The 21,311-nt window shown below is 49.4% G+C and overlaps 1 protein-coding gene across 1 annotated transcript; it reads left to right on the top strand.

The window, feature by feature from the left end:
• The first annotated feature begins 404 nt into the window (after positions 1 to 404).
• acp7 (acid phosphatase 7, tartrate resistant (putative)) lies at positions 405 to 18,326 on the top strand. Its single transcript, XM_084438070.1, has 14 exons — positions 405 to 531; positions 925 to 1,064; positions 2,202 to 2,402; positions 2,538 to 2,720; positions 4,509 to 4,534; positions 5,567 to 5,664; positions 12,818 to 12,880; positions 14,225 to 14,339; positions 14,552 to 14,665; positions 15,787 to 15,853; positions 16,360 to 16,427; positions 16,558 to 16,629; positions 17,112 to 17,249; positions 17,610 to 18,326. The coding sequence occupies exons 2-14, from the start codon at positions 956 to 958 to the stop codon at positions 17,673 to 17,675; spliced, it is 1,320 nt and encodes a 439-aa protein (XP_084294196.1). The 5' UTR covers positions 405 to 531; positions 925 to 955; the 3' UTR covers positions 17,676 to 18,326.
• The last annotated feature ends 2,985 nt before the right edge of the window (positions 18,327 to 21,311 follow it).

Genomic DNA, 21,311 nt, shown 5'->3' with positions numbered 1-21,311 from the left:
GGGGGTTACTCGATTACTAGTGGTCCAAACCATGGACATTGGACAATGCAAGAAAGGGGGATGGGCTGCACTTGAAACAAGCTAGACAAACAAACAGATTTGGATAGGATTTGAATTGCTATATTTATTCTCAGTTTTTAGCATTTTGGCACTGGCTAAAATCTCTTTGGGGGGGGGGGCCCAAAAATTCCTCTATGCAGGAAAAACCCTGCCGATGCACCTCCAGCCACCAGTCTGTCAAGCTCCTGAAGTTTTCGGACGACACCACCCTCATCGGTCTCATCCTCAGAGTCTGCCTACAGGTGGGAGATCGACCAGCTGCTGTCCAGGTGCGGCCAAAACAACCTCGAGCTCAACGCTCTCAAGACACTGGGAGGATTGTAGACTATAGAAAGAAACCCCCGCCCCCCCCCCCCTCATCACACTGAATGACACCCCAGTGACCACTGTTGACTCCTTCTGCTTCCTGGACATCACCACCCAGGACCTCACGTGTGAGCTGAACATCAACTTCCTCAAAAAAGCAGAGAGGTAAACTTACTCTCTCTCTGCAGAGAATATATACTGTTCTGTATATTTTATGTAAATTGCATTCGTGCCGCCCTTTTCAACAGTGTATCTATCGTATGTTGTATATTGCACAGTATTTGTATTTGCAATGTTTTTTGTATTGCATTTGTACTGTCATGCCTTTGCACTGTCCTGTCCTGTCTTGCACCCTGTCCTATGTCGTCTGCAATAGCGTATGCCATTACTGCAAAATGGTGTGTGTGTGTGTGTGTGTGTGTGTGTGTACGTGCTTAGGTCTGCTATTGTTCCTAGTCCAGTACATTCTTCCACATTTTATGATAGCATGTGACATTTTGATGAGAAGGGCTACAAAAGTCATGTGACTGCAGAATGATGTTTTCCTGTTTCTCACAGGACGACCGCGCTGGAGCAGAGAAGAAGTCGAATGGCGTCTCTCCGTGCTGCTTTGACCGTGCTGAGCCTGGCGCCGCTGCTGGTTCTGGGCGTGAACCCTGTTGAGACCCAACCAGAACAGGTGCACATCTCCTACCCAGGTACGGTATGTCTCTCTGGGTCATTTGGACACATTTGCTTACAGGCCTTTTATCATTGCTGGGACATCTGGTGGATTTGCAATAGGGATGCACTATATATGGTTTATGCATCGCCATCTCAATGTGCACATGTGCAATAGGCTCTGTGCACCAGCTTCACTACTTCCTGAAAGTCACTTGGCTGCTTTATTTCCTGTCCAATATGATTGGATTAAGTGATTAATCAGGTGTGCGCTGGGTCTGCCGCACACCTGATTAATCACTTAATCCAATCATATAGGACAGGAAATAAAGATGCCAAGTGACTTTCAGGAAGTAGTGGAGCTGGTGCACAGAGCCTATTGTCACATAGCAAGGGCCTGCAATGTTGTTCTCTTTTTCCCCTGCTATGTTAACTCAAAATATGTCATGATACAAACTTTTTGCTCAACTTTTTAATTTTGATGACTAAGAGACACATTATTAGTAGGCGTTTTGGAACGCAGTCAAGACACTTGGCTACCGGTGTAAGCAGACGCGAGGATCACTGTTTAGTTCTAACCTCATATAGGACATAGGCCTGTATGTTTACAAGTTTGCTTATTTCTGTTTTAAACAAACAAAATATATTGCAATATATATCGCCAAAAAATGGCATCGCTGCAATGTATGTTTTGGTCAATATCGCCCAGCCCTAATTTGCAAAGCTCTACAGGTGTGTTACCCATCTACTTGCGTTGGTGTGAGGAATTTCCTCCTGCAGGGGTCATTAAAGTGACCATCTGTCTAGTTAACAGATAGACCTGTCTGATCTGACATCTGCTTACGGTCACCCTGACCATTCTATCACTTGTAATTGCACACACGGTTCCAGAATGTACCTTTAAAATGAAAGACATGTGGGAGTTATTTTATCATTCTTGGCCTCTTGATATGAAATAGGGGTACTTTTCCAATTCTGGGCTCAGCTCTTCCAAGGCCACGTCTCGCCAACGGAAAAGATAAAAAAAGCGCCAGAACTGTTGAGCAATTATCAGCCATTTTCGTATCCTTCGTATCTCTCGGCTAACGTAAACGGATCCAGGGTGCGTAAACGGAGCACCGCGCTCGGCCTGCCAGGCGCTCACTCTCTCTGGGTAACTGATCCCGCCTCCCCAGGGGTCCCGGGCTCCATGGAGATCACCTGGACCACCTCAAACCGCACGCAGAGCCAGGTGGAGTACGGCCTGTGGGGGGGCCGCCTCTTTGAGCTGACCGCCGAGGGCGGGGCCACCCTGTTTGTGGATGGGGGAGAGGAGAAGAGGGCGATGTTCGTCCACAGGGTCACCCTCACGGGCCTCAAGCCCGCCTCCGCCTACGGTGGGTTTAGGCCACGACCGAACGTTTACTTTCTCTACGACTTTTCTCATTGCGCCCCCTGCTGGACCGTAGGGCCCAACTCATCCGTTGCGTGTGTGTGCGTGTGTGTGTCCCTCTCCCCCGGCTCGACCCTAGTGTACCACTGTGGCAGCGACGCCGGGTGGAGCGAGCTGTTCTTCTTCACGGCCCTGAACGACAGCGCCGTCTTCAGCCCCAGGTTCGCCCTGTTCGGGGACATGGGCAACGAGAACCCCCAGTCCCTGGCCCGCCTGCAGAAGGAGACCCAGCAGGGCATGTACGACGTCATCCTGCACATCGGTAAGAGGCCATTACAACACCGGCCGGTACCTCCACTGTGAGCGCGTGGCACACCGCAAGATAGCCTCATCCTTGGGGATATATATATATATATAGATAGACAGACAGACAGACAGACAGACAGACAGACAGACAGACAGACAGATATGGTACCTCCACTGTGAGCGCGTGGCACACCGCAAGATAGCCTCATCATTGGTGATATAGATAGATAGATAGATAGATAGATAGATAGATAGATAGATAGATATGGTACCTCCACTGTGAGCGCGTGGCACACCGCAAGATAGCCTCATCATTGGTGATATAGATAGATGGATAGATAGATAGATAGATAGATAGATAGATAGATAGATAGATAGATAGATAGATAGATAGATAGATAGATAGATAGATAGATAGATACGGTACCTCCACTGTGAGCGCGTGGCACACCGCAAGATAGCCTCATCATTGGTGCTAGAGTGAAACAGGTAGCAGGGCTTGACATAAGCGCTGGCTCGGTTCTGTCTGGATCACCTCCGGGCCAGTAGGGCTGTCAAAAGTGCCATGAAATTGAGTTTGAATATATTCAAATTAATTTAGTGGAGTTCGAACAATATTAGAATTTAAGATTTTTCATGAATATAATAGCCTGATAAAATAACCCTTGACTGTAATATTGTACTGTGAACACTGTTACCCCTCGCTGAGGTGTTTTTGACAACGAGGGAAATGAACGTTTCGTGCATGAACACGATTCGCTGGATAATTTTTTATAAATAATATATTATTTATTAATATTACAATATTCAAACTCTCAAATTTAGGTTTGAACTTCTTTTAAAAAAAGATATTCAAATTTTCAAACTTAATTTTTTTTTGGACAGCCCTACGGGCCAGTAAATAACGCTTTTCAATGGCCCACACACACACACATATATATATATATATATAGAGAGAGAGAGAGAGAGAGAGAGAGAGATATGCTTACAATTGTCTTCCCATAATAAAACACATTTTTGAGAGATTTGGTTTTGGGAGAAAAGGCAGACACCGCAGCTGCAGTCACATTCCACAAACAAGGCAGAGAGCACGGGGACACAACGATCACGGGTGAGTTCAGCCCCCACAAAGCGTTTATGTTTTGCTATGCTTCCCAGATTGAACAACACATTTTCTCCGCGTTACCCAATCAGCAGAGTGTTCCAACACACCACGTTTGCTACATTTTGTCGGGGGTGAAGATCAACTCGGCCCAGCTGTAAGCTTCGTGTGACAAGAAAAACAAACATCCGAGCCTTTACTCCGATTGGCCGTGGTAACGCGCCAGCGTGAGAACTTGAATGTGAAGACAAGCCAGCCGAATACCTTGTACATAGCCGCTAATCAATAGCCGCTAATAAAAATTCTGACCTGCTGCTGGCAAAAAAAACTACTGAAAAAAGAACAACATTGGGGCCAGTAACTTTGAAAAATTCAACTCTATGTCAAGCCCTGAGTAGTATTCCCCTCTTTGACTAATTGGAGGCGGCTGTATAGCTCAGGAGGTAGAGCGGGTTGTCCAATGATCGTAGGGTTGGCGGTTCGAATCCCGGATCCTCCTGACGACATGTCAAAGTGTCCTTGGGCAAGACACTGATCCCCAAATTGCCCCTAATGAGCAGGTTCGCACCTTGCATGGCAGCTGCCGCCATTGGTGTGTGAGTGTGTGTGTGAATGAGAGGCCTTCAGTGCAAAGCGCTTTGGATAAAAGCGCTATATAAGTGCCGTCCATTTACTAATTGAGCACAATCTTTTGTTTTCCAGGGGACTTTGCGTATGACATGCATGAGGTACAGTAAAAGTTATTTCCTGTATATGTTTGGTACTGCACATCTTGATTAGTAATTAATTTAACAAAATAACAATGCACATGATGTAGAACATTAGTGACTCGTCATATAATCACCACACTTTAGGCCGAATCACGGTCAGAAGATGACCCACAGAAAACGAGCAGCACTCAGGGTTAATCATGAAAGTGGGCTCCTCTGTCATCGTGGGCTTAGGCTCTCTAAACCATTTAACCATCTCCCTAAATCCACACTGACGGACGAGACGGACCCCCCCCCCCTCAGGCCGCGCTCCACCTATCAACAGTCATCCTAAAGACCCCTCTTCTGTGGTGGAGAGGGACTCTAAACGAGGAGCTCCGCCCGTGAAGTGCCTCAGTCCTGTTCTGAAAGAGGGGGATTAGGGCCCTGTCACCTGACTGGTCCGGGGGGCAAACTTTCTAAAAACTAGTGCAGCTGTGACGATATTACGTGGATGAATAGCTGTCGATCGCCCTCAGTCAACGCCGGCCAATTAATCCTTTTTCGAAATGAGCTTCGAAATTGCTGCGTTGCACCATTCATCCCCCCCCCCCTCCCCCTCAGAAACAGACGACCACAGAAATGTATCGCCGCAATTCACACGTCGCTTCCTGTTGGAATGTCTAGCTCTGTTCTTCGGGCCTGATTGATATTATGAATAGAAAAACAGAAATCAAAATTGTGATCTAAGCTCATTAAGGCCTATGGCAGCTAAAACTGATAGGATGACCATCGACCGCAGAGCGTTTTTAAACTCAGTCGCCGCCGTTAGAATGTTTGAGAAATAAATGGTTCTGGTTTCATTGAGGTCAGTTTAGATATGTGCGATGCAGATGGCACATTCTTAGAGCTGTCTGGGAAATTGATTTAGCGGATTCTTACACACACTTTGGCTTGAAATCAATACGTCAGAACAATTGCTTTCACCCTGTCAGCATTATCAAATTCTTGCTTGGTGATAGATATGCTCTAGTCATGTGCTGCTATAGTGACTGTCTGACCCTGTTTCAGGACAATGGGCGGATCGGTGATGAGTTCATGAGGCAGATCCAGTCCATAGCTGCCTATGTGCCCTATATGACCTGCCCAGGAAACCATGAGGCCACATAGTAGGTGGAACCTTCTAACCTTCCTTCCTGTCTGTCCGGCTGTCTGTCTGTCTGTCCGGCTGTCTGTCTGGCTCTGTCTGTCTGTCTGTCCGGCTGTCTGTCTGGCTCTGTCTGTCTGTCTGTCCGGCTGTCTGTCTGTCTGTCCGGCTGTCTGTCTGGCTCTGTCTGTCTGTCTGTCTGTCCGGCTGTCTGTCTGTCTGTCCGGCTGTCTGTCTGGCTCTGTCTGTATGTCTGTCTGTCCGGCTGTCTGTCTGTCTGTTTGTGTATCTGCCTGTGTGTCTGTGTGTGTGTGTGTGTACAGTATCTGTATCAGCATCAACATCAGTATCTGTATTAGTGTACTGTATCTGTCTGTTTGTCTATTCCTTCTTTTCTGTGTTCAAATACGCACACACACACACACACACACACACACACGTTCAATTAGTTGGAAAGTCAATGATTAATGATGGCAGTTATGAAAGATGTATATTTCCCCTGAACAGTGAGTAAACATAACTCCCTTAGCTAATGTTTTCCTTCTTTACACACATTTTTCGCAGAATTCTGTACAGGTCACGTGCGATCAATGATGTTATTAAAGGGTTTGGGGCAGAAACAAAGCACATTCTGTATTTCATATTGTTGAGAGAGAGAGAGAGGGAGAGAGAGAGGGAGAGAGAGAGCGAGAGCGAGAGAGAGCGAGAGCGAGAGAGAGAGAAAGGGAGAGAGAGAGAGAGAGAGAGAGGGAGAGAGAAAGAGAGAGGGAAAGAGAGAGATAGAGAGAGGGAGGGAGAGAGAAAGAGAGAGAGGGAGAGAGAAAGAGAGGGAGAGAGAGAGCCTGCCAGACCCCCCTGACATAATATATATATAATCTCCTACTGTACTGTGGGGGGGGGGGGCAGAAGCTGAGGAAAACAAACCGTGAGGCCACAGCGGAGAGACCACAGCTTTTCCACAGTAGAGAACACTTTGGTCTGCGAGGGAGAAAAGCCGTTAGTCTGCGGAGAGCTCCGCCGGGCCCCCGCAGCAGATGGGAGCTGTTTTCAGTTTGGTTAAAAAAAAAGTTCTGGAGAAAGCTTCGGGAGCCGACCGGCCACCGACCGTCTAAACAAGTGAGCGCACAACACAAACAAACAGGAAGGGAGTTTTGACAGCTCGCTATCTCAAGAGCCCTAGACGGGGAACTAAAGAATTTTGGCTGAAATGCTAGTTTGGTTTGTTGTGTTTACCTCATATGGAGTCCCGAAGTAAACACGACTGCGATGCCGTTTTTGAGCATTTCATGAGGGTGTTGTAATGCTACCAAGTTAAGTCATTAACTCTATATAACCCCACTGTCCTTACATTCAACCCAATTTTAGGTTGAAATTCACCATGTCCTCCATGTTGTCACAGAGATAAACTATAATCACAGAGTTATATAACTAGTCCCTGGGAAAGATGGACAGACTCAGGGGTCAGGCCTGTAATATCCAGTAGTTCATTTGCTAACACGTGTGTGTGAGACAGTGTGTGTGTGTGCCTATATATCAGCTGCGATCACAAATGTGTACTCACACGTGTGTGTGAGACAGTGTGTGTGCCTGTATATCAGCTGCTATCACAAATGTGTGTGTGAGACAGTGTGTGTGTGTGTGTGTGTATATCAGCTGCTATCACAAATGTGTGCGCACACGTGTGTGAGACGGTGTGTGTGTGTGCCTATATATATCAGCTGCTATCACAAATGTGTGTACTCACACGTGTGTGAGACAGTGTGTGTGTGCCTATATATATCGGCTGCTCTCGCAAATGTGCAAGTGAGCGCACAACACAAACAAACAGGAAGGGAGTTTTGACAGCTCGCTATCCCAGAGCCCTAGACGGGGAACTAAAGAATTTTGGCTGAAATGCTAGTTTGGTTTGTTGTGTTTACCTCATATGGAGTCCCGAAGTAAACACGACTGTGATGCTTGTTTGTGAGCATTTCATGAGGATGTTGTAATGCTACCAAGTTAAGTCATTAACCTTTTTGATACGACCACGTCACCGGCAACATTTAAAAAATATCTAACAAATATTTAATAATATAAAAAAAATATCCAGCAAATCTAAAAAATTCCTCACTCCAACACTTGCTGAAAGCTGAGAAACTGCACTTTCTAGTATTATAGGGAAAATCCAATTAATATTCAAAATGTTGTCACTGTACTTTCAGGGTTAAAAGGGTTAACTCTATATAACCCCACTGTCCTTACATTCAACCCAATTTTAGGCTGAAATCCACCATGTCCTCCATGTTGTCACAAAGATCAACTATAATCACAGAGTTATATAACTCTAGTCCCTGGGAAAGATGGACAGACTCAGGGGTCAGGCGTGTAATATCCAGTAGTCCATTTGCTAACACGTGTGTGTGAGACAGTGTGTGTGTGTGCCTATATATCAGCTGCGATCACAAATGTGTACTCACGTGTGTGTGAGACAGTGTGTGTGCCTGTGTATCAGCTGCTATCACAAATGTGTGTGTGAGACTGTGTGTGTGTATATCAGCTGCTATCACAAACGTGTGTGCGCACACGTGTGTGAGACAGTGTGTGTGTATCAGCTGCTATCACAAATGTGTGTGTGAGACAGTGTGTGTGTGTGTGTATATCAGCTGCTATCACAAATGTGTGTGCGCACACGTGTGTGAGACAGTGTGTGTGCCTGAATATCAGCTGCTATCACAAATGTGTGTGTGAGACAGTGTGTGTGTGTGTGTGTATATCAGCTGCTATCACAAATGTGTGCGCACACGTGTGTGAGACAGTGTGTGTGTGTATCAGCTGCTATCACAAATGTGTGCGCACACGTGTGAGACTGTGTGTGTGTGCCTATATATATATCAGCTGCTATCACAAATGTGTGTGCTCACACGTGTGTGTGAGACAGTGTGTGTGTGCGTGCCTATATACATCAGCTGCTCTCACAAATGTGCTCGCACACGTGTGTGCGTGTTCATATTCGTGTGTTTGCGTGTGTCTGAAATGTTTTGAAAGGTAAAACCGTTTGATCCGACGCCCACGATACAATCGCCCCCTCTATCCGCGCGCATCGGCCCTCCTGTGAGTAACGCGCCGCCGGCTGGTCTCACTTACGGAGCTGCTAACAGTAGTGTGTTTTTCTTGGCCCTGCCACCACCTGACATAAGAACCCGATATCCAAAACCAGCTCTTTACATTACATAACCCCTAATAGTCCACCAATCCAGCTCCCGCTCCCCGTACCCATGTGTTCGGCGGCGCTGTTTAGGTCCAAACCTCTCCGCGGCAGCTGGCTCCTGCCCCTTCTGCTCCTTTCCAACCTCAAAACCAGCGGGCTAAACGGCAGATGAATGGAGCCCGACCGCAAGACGAGTCCACATTCCAGCAGCATGAGACCAGCGCGTCCGTATGAGGACACCGAGAGCCCGTTTCAAGGCCGCCTTTGTTCCCCACCGACACGCCGTATAGATCAGCGCGTCCCGGGGGACGAGGACGCGGCCGTCGCCATTCAGAGGGAAAGGGATATGACGCGGGGTTTGGGATGTTTACATTCGCACGCAAACGGTCGCGTACCTTGTTTACTCCCGTTTCCAGCCCTGGATTATGTGGGCATCTTTGGAGCTCCAACTCATCAGTCCCATGAAAGGGTAGATATGATGGGAGGAACGGTCCCTTTTTTTGGGCTATGAGTCGCCCCATCCCCATCCACAAGTCCTGGGAATGTCTCCCCTACGATTTTCTATATGGTGTTTTCTCGGAAAAGAGAAACACACATGGAAAAGAGCCTGTATATGATTACCGACGAGAATGACGTGCGGTTGCGTTACGCGAACCTAATGTAGATTAATGACACAAATATTAGCGTAGCGTAGCATTAGCGTATTATGGAGTTGATCAGATTTTCCACTGTTGAGTCTGGCTTCGGTTGTTTGTTATCCTTGCGCTCGATCGTTTCCTCTAAAACGTGCCGGCTTATATATCATTCCTTATACCCAGAAAGAATGTATTATTGCAGTAAATAAATGCCCCCGGACGACCCCTCTTCTATTTCCACTGTCCAGGGCCTCCTAAATGTCTCCTGCTTCATGAATAAGCGGTGTCCTTTTTTAGGGACAGGGGACCCTTGGGGCTCATGTGCCTTATGCACCTTATGTCTGCTGGTTCCCTGCTTGGCCACAAGATGGGGCTGTTCATCTAGGTCTAGACCACGCTGTAGGCCAGAGATGTGTCCCGGTCTCTCAAATAAGCAGATATGGTGTCTACTGCTGCTCTCTTAGGAGAGATCAGCTCCTGAGTACAACTGTCTCCCTCTCTCACTTTCAGTACTGTACATGGTACATGGACTGCACCTATATTATAACGCTTTACAATGAAGGCCTCTCATTCACCCATTCACACACACATTCACACACCAATGACGGCAGCTGCCTTGCAAGGTGCTAGCCTGCTCATTGGGGGCAATTTGGGGTTCAGCGTCTTGCCCAAGGACACTTCGTCGTGTCGTCAGGAGGAGCCGGGATTCGAACCGCCGACCCTACGATCATTGGACGACCCGCTCTACCTCCTGAGCTACAGCCGTTATTCTAATTAATGATAGAATAGAATAAAAAAATATCATGAACAAATTATTTTATCTGAAAATCTGAAAAAAATATGATTATCAATCCAACCCTAACCCAGGCTAAGCAAGCAAACATGGCTAAGAAATTAGTTCCATGCCTGGAATGACCACCACATAAGAAATTGCCCAGTAGCCATGATGTCACAGCCTTGAGCACGCACTCCTGACCACAAGGTCTTCCCAGACCAGAGAAGCTCTCATTAAACCACAAGGTCTACCCAGACCAGAGAAGCTCTCATTAAACCACAAGGTCTACCCAGACCAGAGAAGCTCTCATTAAACCACAAGGTCTACCCAGACCAGAGAAGCTCTCATTAAACCACAAGGTCTTCCCAGACCAGAGAAGCTCTCATTAAACCACAAGGTCTACCCAGACCAGAGAAGCTCTCATTAAACCACAAGGTCTACCCAGACCAGAGAAGCTCTCATTAAACACATTCACCGTCAGACACAGAACCCACCTTTATATGGCTCTGAGTGCTCTGGCCCTGCTCCGTTCTTTTAACATCTGACCCTGACCCTAACCCAGGACTGACCCTGACCTAACCCAGGACTGACCCTGACCTAACCCAGGACTGACCCTGACCCTAACTCAGGACAGAACCTGACCCTAACCCAGGACTGACCCTGACCCTAACCCAGGACTGACCCTGACCCTAACCCAGGACAGACCCTGACCCTGACCCAGTACTGACCCTGACCCAGTACTGACCCTGACCCTAACCCAGGACTGACCCAGCCCCAGGACTGACCCTGACCCACGACTGACCCTAATCCAGGACTGACCCTAACCCAGGACTGACCCTGACCCTAACCCAGGACTGACCCTAACCCAGGACAGACCCTGACCCTAACCCAGACCTGACCCTAACCCAGGACTGACCCTGACCCTAACCCAGACCTGACCCTAACCCAGGACTGACCCTAACCCAGGACTGACCCTGACCTAACCCAGGACTGACCCTGACCCTAACCCAGGACTGACCCTGACCCTAACCCAGACCTGACCCTAACCCAGGACTGACCCTGACCCTAACCCAGACCTGACCCTAACCCAGGACTGACCCTAACCCAGGACTGACCCTGACCCTAACCCAGGACTGACCCTGACCTAACCCAGGACTGACCCTGACCCTAACCCAGGACTGACCCTGACCTAACCCAGGACTGACCCTGACCCTAACCCAGGACAGAACCTGACCTAACCCAGGACTGACCCTAACCCAGGACTGACCCTGACCCTAACCCAGGACAGACCCTGACTCTAACCCAGGACTGACCCTGACCTAACCCAGGACTGACCCTGACCCTAACCCAGGACTGACCCTGACCCTAACCCAGGACTGACCCTGACCCTAACCCAGGACTGACCCTGACCCAGGACTGACCCTGACCCTAACCCAGGACTGACCCTGACCCTAACCCAGGACTGACCCTGACCCTAACCCAGGACTGACCCTGACCCTAACCCAGGACTGACCCTAACCCTAACCCAGGACTGACCCTGACCCTAACCCAGGACTGACCCTGCCACATGTCCTCCCGATCACAACATTCGGTCAGAGCTCCTGGGGCGAACTGTCCCTCCCCTCGGCTGTTACATGAGAGACAGCAGAGCTATCAGACTACTGCCCCCCCCCTCCCCTTCCCTTAGTAGAGGAAAGATTGGCTCACACTTTTTATGACCGAAATTAAAATCCCAATCCATAAAGAGAAAGCACTGAGTGTTCAGGCGTTCCGTACGGGATGGCTTTCTTAGAAAGTCTTTTCCCTCCTTTTTGCATACAGCGTGTCAACACCGGTTTTGGCCAATGGTAATATTTAGGGACTGGCACGTGTTTCTGGTCGGTCTGGAGAGCAGGCCCGGGCCCTGGCGCTTCCCGAGGCACAGCAGGTCCGGGGTTCTGGTCGGGATCCTTCTGCCTTACGGGAACCCACTGTCTGTCTGTCTGTGTTTGTGTGTGTGTGTGTGTGTGTGTTTGTCCTGGTTTGGTGGTTTTGGCGTGGCGTGTTTTCTTTTCGGTAAATTACCGGTGGTAGAGCCGGTTGGTGACAGCCTTGGACCGATGGGCAGGAAATTCTGCCCGTGCCCTGTCCTGTCTGGGAAGCCCGCTTCCAACAGACCCTGATCCTGGCTGCAAAAGTACAAAAATATACCGTGTTATACCATAACAAAATGTCAGATACAGTAGCTAGCTGTATATCATCTAGTTTAAAGCCGGTGCTTAGCTCCTGTCATCAGAGTGATCTATTGGGCTCTTACTGTAGCTACTGTGACGGGAGAAGTGGAGAGGGAGAAGTTAGGGTGAGAACGGCCCCACCATTGGCCACCATTATATTCCTGAATGACTCAAGTGGTCGTGGACTGCATCGTGACTAGTGTGTAGTCTAAGATTAGGGTTTGTTGACAAGCGCTGGCGAGGGGACCACGAGATGATGGAGAGCCAGGGTCTGTAGCTGGAAGTTACAGCACCTCCATATTCCAGGCACATAGATCGCACGGGTCATTCGTTTCAGTAGCTTTCTCCTTGTCTGTTTTTCTCAGCAACTTCTCCAACTACAGGAGTCGGTTCAGCATGCCTGGACAGACGGAGAGCCTCTGGTACAGGTAAGAGAGACCAAAACACGGGCCCGCCATAAATCACATTACAGTTAAGCCATTTATGAGGCGTAGCCTACTCTAAGTAGGTGACATAACCCCATATCGCATTGCAAGGAAAAACTTCCCAAACTATAGGTGTGGGTAGCGACTACAGTGATAGGGAAAAAAACTTTTTTTTTTTGTTGTCGGTGGAGCGACCGCATCCGTAGCATCACGTGCAGGCTTGCAGTACCTCCAACCGTATTTTAAGTAGCCGTTAACGACCCGAGAGCCTCTCCGGGGGAATTGACGGAGAAGCGAAGCGTTTTCCCCCCGCGGTCATTCCATCTGAGGGAAGAGAGCCGCACAAATGAGCTAGCCTATACATCCGACCTGCGGCTGAGACATAACACGCGGGCCGCTCTCCGAGGCCGTAACAGAATACCTCCAGGGTCCAGGGCAGGCCCGGCGCTGTCGGCCCGGAGCGCGGCATGCGCCTCGCCGGAGGAAATCTATCTCTGGGAAGAGGCACGTGCGAAAGGCCACGCACGTGCACACACCCGCAGGACACCGTGGCGCACGTGCGCGCACCGGTCTCGGCGGCCGGCGCTGGTCCAAGGAGCTCGGAGCACGACTCGTGTCGAACCCGGCCGAGCTGTCACCGGCCAAGCCAGCAAACAAGCAATCAAGATTCAAGATGATTTTATTAGTCACATGTAGGCCTAGCCTACGGTGTACAGTCACAGTGAAATGTTGCTGCCGGCTCCAAGATTATACTACAGATAAACTCTAATACTGTACTTAATTCCAAATAACACATTTACAAGTTACAATTTACAAAATTACATTTTACAAATTAACACAAATTACACAATAGGTACCGATTCTATAAGTATAAAATTAGCTGATGGGATAGATAAGGGTCTGGATGGATTATGTACATGCTATATGGATTAACAGTCAATCAAATACTGTAATCTATGATTGTGAGATCGCCTGGTAGGGAAGAGGGAACTGCATCATTGGGTCTTCCACAGCTAAGTCAAAGTCAACTTTATTTATATAGCACTGTTCATACAAGCAAATATAGCACACAATGCTTTACAGAATAAATAAAAACATCGTTAAAATAGTAGACTGGTCAGCACCAAAGAACAACTCAACAACCAAAAACCTCACCAATGCCAGCTGACATTTCTGCGTAGAGGGCAGTTGGTCAGAGCCATTTTTAAACGATGTCACAGCAGGGTGTCCTTTGGGGACGAGTCAGTGAGAGAGACCAGATGAGGCCTGGACCTGCCACTTGGAGTTAATGCATGTTTGCTTTCCCTGGTCAAGGCTGTTGATCATTTGAATGTTGTGCGTCCACAGCTGGAACATAGGCCCCGCCCACATAATCTCCCTGTCTACCGAGGTCTACTTCTACCTGGAGTACGGCCAGGATCTCATCTTCAAGCAGTACGAGTGGCTGAAAAAGGATCTGGAGGTGCTCTCTCTGACTGGCACGCACACACACACACACACATACACACATACACCCACACACATGCACACACACACACGTACGCACATGCAATAATTACACTATGTCTCTGTCACACACACACACGTAATAATTACACTATTTATCTCTCTCTCACAAACACACACACACACACACTTGTGTGTCTTACACTCTTGTTTCTCCCGTTCCTTCAGGAGGCTAACGAGCCAGAGAACAGGGCAGCGCGCCCCTGGATCATCACTATGGGGCACCGACCCATGTACTGCTCTGACGACGACCAGGACGACTGCACCACGTTCCACAGCATCGTGAGTCACGTTTCCAGCTTGACTTTAATAATTAACACCAGCAAAGCACTAGGGAGGTGGAAATAGCTCACAAACAGACGCGTCATTTCCGAACGATTAGTTCTAATAGCGTACATATGAGAGAGTGTCTGATTATCGGATGTTGATTGTGTTCTAGTCGAATAGCTTTTGGCGCAGACTAGAATAACCCGACTAGCAACAGGCCTGTTGTGAGCGGTGGTTCGTATTGGAAGTGGAATTATTAGAAAGTGTGTCTGAGCATGAATTTGTGGATTATGGAGATCAGGTCCAGACGCAACTCATTAGCAACATGTGCGCTGAAGGTTCTGGTCAGCCAAGCAAACGCGGTGCGTGGACCCCTCCGGGGCATAAAACACTCCATGACCCCCCCAGGGCCTGACTAAGGGGAGATGGGGAGAGACATGTAAATGGTCCAGGAAGTAGACTGGCCCCAACGTCTGCTGCCGAGTCCAGCGACTGTGGCGCCACAAACGCCCGCCCCCCTCGGTCCGAGAGTGTGTAAATTCTGACCGCATTCCACCCCGCCCAAATATCCCCTTGTGATAATATAAGACACGTTTAACGACCAGAAATAACTCAACAAGCAATAAGCATTTATTTGTTACCCGTTATTTGATGTTTTCTGACCCTATATCATTCTTTCAACATAAAATTTCAGCATAAATATCCTGGAAATGTATCTGTCGGGGTTTTATCGTTGTTGTTCATGTGAAGAAGACTGAGTCAGTATCTCGAATGCTTCACTGCGAAAGCGCAAGCAGACTTTTGTTTTCCCGCCACGCGTCGCGACGCATGAACCACCAGCAGCGTGCGACACGACGAGCCAGAGACATCAGCACATCTATCTGTGTCTGCGCTGAGACGCCGTAATCAGAGTCAACGTGGACAGAGCGCTTTCCGTTTCGGACCTGTCGTCCGGCGCTCGGCGTACGGTCGCGCGCGTGGACTGACATGCCGGCATCGGCGCACGAGGCCGCTACCGGTTAGGGTTCCAGATGGTTACATGCCAACACTCCCTTTCTCTCTCTCTCTCTCTCTCTCTCTCTCTCTCTCTCTCTCTCCCCCTCTTCGTCCTCCTCTCTCGTCCTCTTCTCCCCCAGGTCCGACTGGGACGGAACGACACCGAGCCGCCCGCCCCCGGTCTGGAGGATCTGCTCTACCTCCACGGTAACGGCCTCCGTTTGATGACCTCACGCCGCCGGCGCCCGCGCGCTAATAGGTGTTACTCTCGCAAATCTGCCCGGCTCAGACAGACTCGCGTCCCCGGGGCCGCGGCGGTTAGGAATCCAAACACACATCCTTTATTACAGCAGCAGACCGGCCGTCTGGCCATCTTCCCGACAGGCCTCGTCCAGATGTTTTTCCGATATCGCCTTTCCCCCGGCGTGTTTGTTGCTCTTCGAGAGTTGCCTGAGCGCTGACGAGTGTTTGGAAGATCTTATCTCTGGGCGCGCTCGTCGACGGCTGGAAAATAAATATGAGATAAGTCGGCCGAAGACGTGGAGAAACCCCCCAGATAGCGATCGCGCGGGAGGGCCCGTCTGAACCGCGCCTCGACCCACCCCCCCCCCCCCCGTCCCGAACTTAACCTGCGCCGAGGAATTCGGTTTACGTTCGCCGACGGCGTCGGAAGTATCGCGGCGAGGTGTTAACTGTGTTGTTTTGTTTCCCAGGTGTTGACCTGGAGCTGTGGGCGCACGAGCACTCGTACGAGCGGCTGTGGCCCGTCTACGGCGACAAGGTCAGCCCCCCCCCCGCCCGCGTCCGCCGTCGCCTCCCCCCTCCCGGGTGTCGACGCCACGACTCATCCCCCTCTCTCTCTCTCTCTCTCGCCTTCTCTCCCTCCCCCTCACTGTCCATCTCCTCTCCAGGTATTCAACGGAAGCGCGGAGCAGCCTTACGTGAACCCCAAAGCCCCCGTTCACATCATCACGGGCTCCGCCGTAAGTTCACCCCCCAGGATCGAATCAGTTTAGTCTACGATCTGACATCCAGCTCTGAGTCGTCATTATCCTCCTGGCCTCTGATGTGTGAGACCAGCGGGCGTGCATTGACCTCTCGCGCGCGGCGGTGGCGGCTAGCGCGCCTGGTGAGACTCCCGGGCCAGCTGTCTCTGCTGCGCTGGCGGCATGGGGTTGACGTAGCGGTCCACAGGAAGGTCACCCGGGCCCGCCACATGGATCAGTCCCTCCGCGTTTCAAAGAGCAGTCAGGGGCCCCGGACGGCAGCCAGAGTCCTGGGTTCCTAATGAACACGGGGGCCCGGGAACGAGAGGCGCCCTCGGGGGAGACATGTGACCCTCCGCAGAACCGGGGGGGGGGGTGCACAGTAGACGAGTGATGTCAGAGGACAGGACCGGGGGGGGGGGGGGGGGGACGTGGCGGTGACTGACGGTGCTTTTGGATCCCACCGGCGTCTCTTCCAGGGCTGCAGGGAGAAGACCGACCCCTTCGTCCCCGAGCCCAGAGAGTGGAGCGCCGTCCGCAACAACGACTACGGCTACACGCGCATGCAGGTGGTCAACTCCACACATCTGTACCTGGAGCAGGTCTCCGATGACCAGGTGAGCGCACGCACACACACACACACACACTATCGTTAACTCTATTACTGTACAGTATACACATACACACGCACACACACTATCGTTAACTCTATTACTGTAAAGTATACACATACACACACACACACACACACACACTATCGTTAACTCTTATCACTGTACAGTATACACACACACACACACACACACACACTATTGTTAACTCTATTACTGTACAGTATACACATACACACACACTATCGTTAACTCTATCACTGTACAGTATACACACACACACACTATCATTAGCTCGATTACTGTATAGTATACACACACACACACACACACACACTGGGCTCATTGCATCGTCTGGTCTTTCAGTACGGAAAGGTGATTGACAGCATCTGGGTGGTGAAGGAGCAACACGGCCTCTCAGCCTGGTTCTGAAGACCCGACCCAGGAGGCTCCAGGGCCCCGACCGCCTGTCCAAAAACAACATCATCTCCTCTCAGGGAAATGTGCTTTGAAAAGCCAATCATGCTGATGAACGCTGCACTTTAACTGCTATCAGCCCAATCAACATACGTTGTGATTAGCCCAATAACACAAATGGTTATTACATAACCATGATCCTGCACAGCCCGTAGTGGTCAGGCCCATGTGGTTTAGATCGGGCAGATATTCCGATTTCAAACTGTCGGCTCAGATTTAGAGTGTTTACACCCCTCTAGGAAATGGGTGATTCCAAGAATCACGATGGAATGGATGAATCAGCAGAGTACATTTGGAAATTCATAGGGAAGATTTAAATATTCTCCTATAGGCCACGATCGTCGTTTCATAAATCTAGAGGCTTCGTTCCAACGAACACAACATGGAACAAGTTTCCACTAGACAAATGATGACGAGGGGCCTATGTTTTATAACTGTCTGCTCGAATTTATTTTTGCTTACATCTTTTTTTTATGTTGCGTGAGATGCCGTCACGCTTGCTACGCTTATCCTGTACATAACGACAAATCCCGAACAATGCACTAGACATGTTAACACATGGCATCACTGTCTTTCTACGAGCCTCAATAAATCCCGCTGGTCCGAGTATCCGTCTTGTGAAGTGTGTTCCAGCAGAAGCGGCCTAGACGCGGCAGGAGGGCGCAGGCGAGCGATGGGGTCCTGAAACCCGAAACCTGGGTCTCTCACACAGACAGGCACGCTAACGACTACCAGCACCCGGACATAGCATTAGCCCGTCTTGCCTGAGCGCATTTTCCAAAAGTTGAAAATCCTGGAAACTCTTAAAAAAAAAAATCGACTCTGTGATATCATGCTGTCAAGATGGCTGATCCTGTCGTAATGCTGCAACCTCGTTTGACTTGTCCGACGCTAGCGCTAGCTCTTAACAGTCGCGGTAGCTGAGAGACCGAAGGCCAGACGAGCCTACCAAGAGCCGTTATGTAACTAAGGGATGTTTGCGGCTTGTGCTGATGCAGATTGCTGGTATAATGCTCTCTCCCTGAAGAGGCATAGCAATGCACTGTATTAAATCCCCTAATAGCTGAATGATGGGACAGATGCTGGCAGCCGAGCGGTCCAACTCAGTCAAGTCCCTGCATCAGCAGAAGTGAATGGATTGAAAACTCATAGAATCGTATGGGATATTTTCAGCTGTCAAAAGTTTAATAAACCTCAGGCTCACAATCACATCATCCAGCTGTTTCAGGCAGCAGACAGAGTCACATTCCCCGACACTGCCAAGTAGGCCTAAAGAGATTGTAAATTTCAACTGTTACTCGTGTCACATAGATCAGCATCTTTCCGAGGTGAAAAGGTAAACGGTTCACACAACAGCACGGCACTGCAGACTAGAGGAAGCATGTCAAGAATGGCGCCCTCGTTAGTCCATGAGCTTGATTATGGCGCCCCGTCCCCAGAGTCGCCGCCTACTACAGACCTGCAAACGTGTCACCTTTTGGCTACAGTCACCTTTTTTACGTTAACTATGGTAGTTTCAGTGAATCTAGAGGGTTTTAGTTTTGTATGTCGTCACCTTTTTCACTACTCCAGAGTTTGCAGGTCTGCTACTAGTGTGGCTTTGAGTCTGGCCGTGACTGCCGTGCCCCATAATGCACCTCTCTTAGAGATGGCCCTCCATGGAGTAGTGAGGTATGTCACGAACAGGGGCCATGAGGCTCTTGGTCCACAGCCATCCCTCAGCTCACACACGTGCCTGGTGCCATGCCGTGTCTTCCTACTGTTAACCGCCAGCCCAAAACCACATTTATTATTGTAAGGCTATACTGGGTTCTTGACCTGGGACCCCCAGCCTCTCCACCCACCCGTACTTCTGAGACCCCAGCGGTTACTGAGAGAGGCACGTGGAACCGGTGGTTCTGTGTGGGGACCGTAGGGACCGGCCTAGGGCCTTAACCGCACGGCTGACTGTGAATTTATATGCAGAGTTAGACATCGGACTTGTTTGCTATGATTAGTGACCATAATAGTCCTATAAGGAGGGACTGTTTTTCCACTCAGTAGCTCAGACGTAATGTATAGTGCATGAGAGGACCCGTATATATCTCTTAAAAGAGAGGGGGGTGATTTAGCGTGCGCAAAGTTCCCGCTGTTAATAATCAGAGCGTCACATGTTGAGCACGTTTCTTTGTCGTCGACTTTATGTGATTTTTGTGAAAAGAGGAAAAAAAAAAAAAAATGAAAAGATTGATCTCAATCCAGGAAAAAAAGGGCCAGGATGAAAATAACGTGTTGCTGGAGATCGCATGCCTGTTTCTGAAACACGATGTGCTTATTAGTGTGGACACGGCAGGTTTGCGGTCTTGTGGCTTAAGGTCTTTGTTGACAGATATGAGTCTCGCTGTGTCTTTAATAGGGTCCTTTTTCTCAAAATACCTTGTCTGTTTTGTGTTATTGTTCACTCTGCGTTTGTTAAAACCTAATAGAATTTATTTTGGAGTGGGGGCGAGTGCTGTTCACTGCCTCGATAGTTTTATGTTCTGCTCCTCAAAGCACACTGAGCTAGGAGAGCCCTGTCACAATTTTTCTTTTAAGAATTCTCAATGAGGTCTTCTTCCTCTCTTTTGAAACTAAGCGGATAGGCCTACTGTGTAGGCCTACAGAAACATAGAGAGCTTTTGACACCCGCTGCTCTTCAGTGCCACACTCTGTCTGTGTGCTAGGCCATACCCTCTACTGTAGGGGAGGTCGAGGGGATGTGGAGCCTTCTTGGAAAGCTCGGTCTGCCTGGTCCAGGAAGTGGAGAGGTTACCCTGCTGTTTGACTAGGATCAAATGATCTGACTGGAATCCACCTTGTTAGTCTTCATCAGCTCTGGCATCCATTAGCAGGCCTGCTGCTGGCCTATAGTGATATACTGTAATACACGGTGTTCTGTTGTCGTGCCTGTCTATACCTTCCGGAGGCCTCTGCGGGAGTGAATCCTACCCTCAATCCTACCCCTAAGTCATTGTATATTTACTATTTCCCTCATGTCCTTCTTCGGTGTTGAAGAAGTTAACAAACCCATGAGTAGGCTAGGGCAGCCAGAAACGCAAGATGTTGACTATTCAAAACAGCCTTTGAAAATCCCCAGTGAGAACAAGGCGACCCGTCCTCAGATCGGCCCCGGCCTGCGGTCTTGCCACTGTCACATATCTCCTTCCAGACGTTTTCTTGAGCAGTTCCTCCAAAAACAAAGAGACGCAAGACGACTTCTGTGTGGCTTTTCTCCCCATGTGAGATGAAGAGGGAACGCTTTATCCAGGGGGGGAAAGAGTCTGGAACGTGACGCGCACGACTTCAAGCTCTCTGATGTTGTTCCTCGGTGAGATTTCCTCAATCTAGAACCCCGGCATGCATCGGTTCCCCGACCACATCGCCACTGTACCGAAAAGTTATCTTTTTTCCAGCCCCACTACAAAGCGCCAGACTGGGAATGCACTCCGCACATCTCCAACATTCTTAGCTGTCTATCTCCTCTTAATAACAATCCCACCGACTTAGCCTACAGGACCAAGGAATGTGGTGTGAAACGACGGAGCTCAGCACACACACGCTTTGAAAAACTGA

Source organism: Borostomias antarcticus (assembly GCF_949987555.1).
Source record: "Borostomias antarcticus genome assembly, chromosome: 5".
Taxonomy (NCBI): Eukaryota; Metazoa; Chordata; class Actinopteri; order Stomiiformes; family Stomiidae; genus Borostomias; species Borostomias antarcticus.
Note: the sequence above shows the minus strand (reverse complement) of the source record. Positions and strands in the feature narration are given on the sequence as shown.

Excerpts from the sequence above, each read along its gene's own strand:
- acp7 (XM_084438070.1), top strand. The coding sequence starts at position 956 with ATGGCGTCTCTCCGTGCTGCTTTGACCGTGCTGAGCCTGGCGCCGCTG. Across the intron at positions 16,428-16,557 it reads GGCCCGTCTACGGCGACAAG|GTATTCAACGGAAGCGCGGA; the intron begins GTCAGCCCCCCC and ends TCTCCTCTCCAG. Across the intron at positions 17,250-17,609 it reads AGCAGGTCTCCGATGACCAG|TACGGAAAGGTGATTGACAG; the intron begins GTGAGCGCACGC and ends CTGGTCTTTCAG.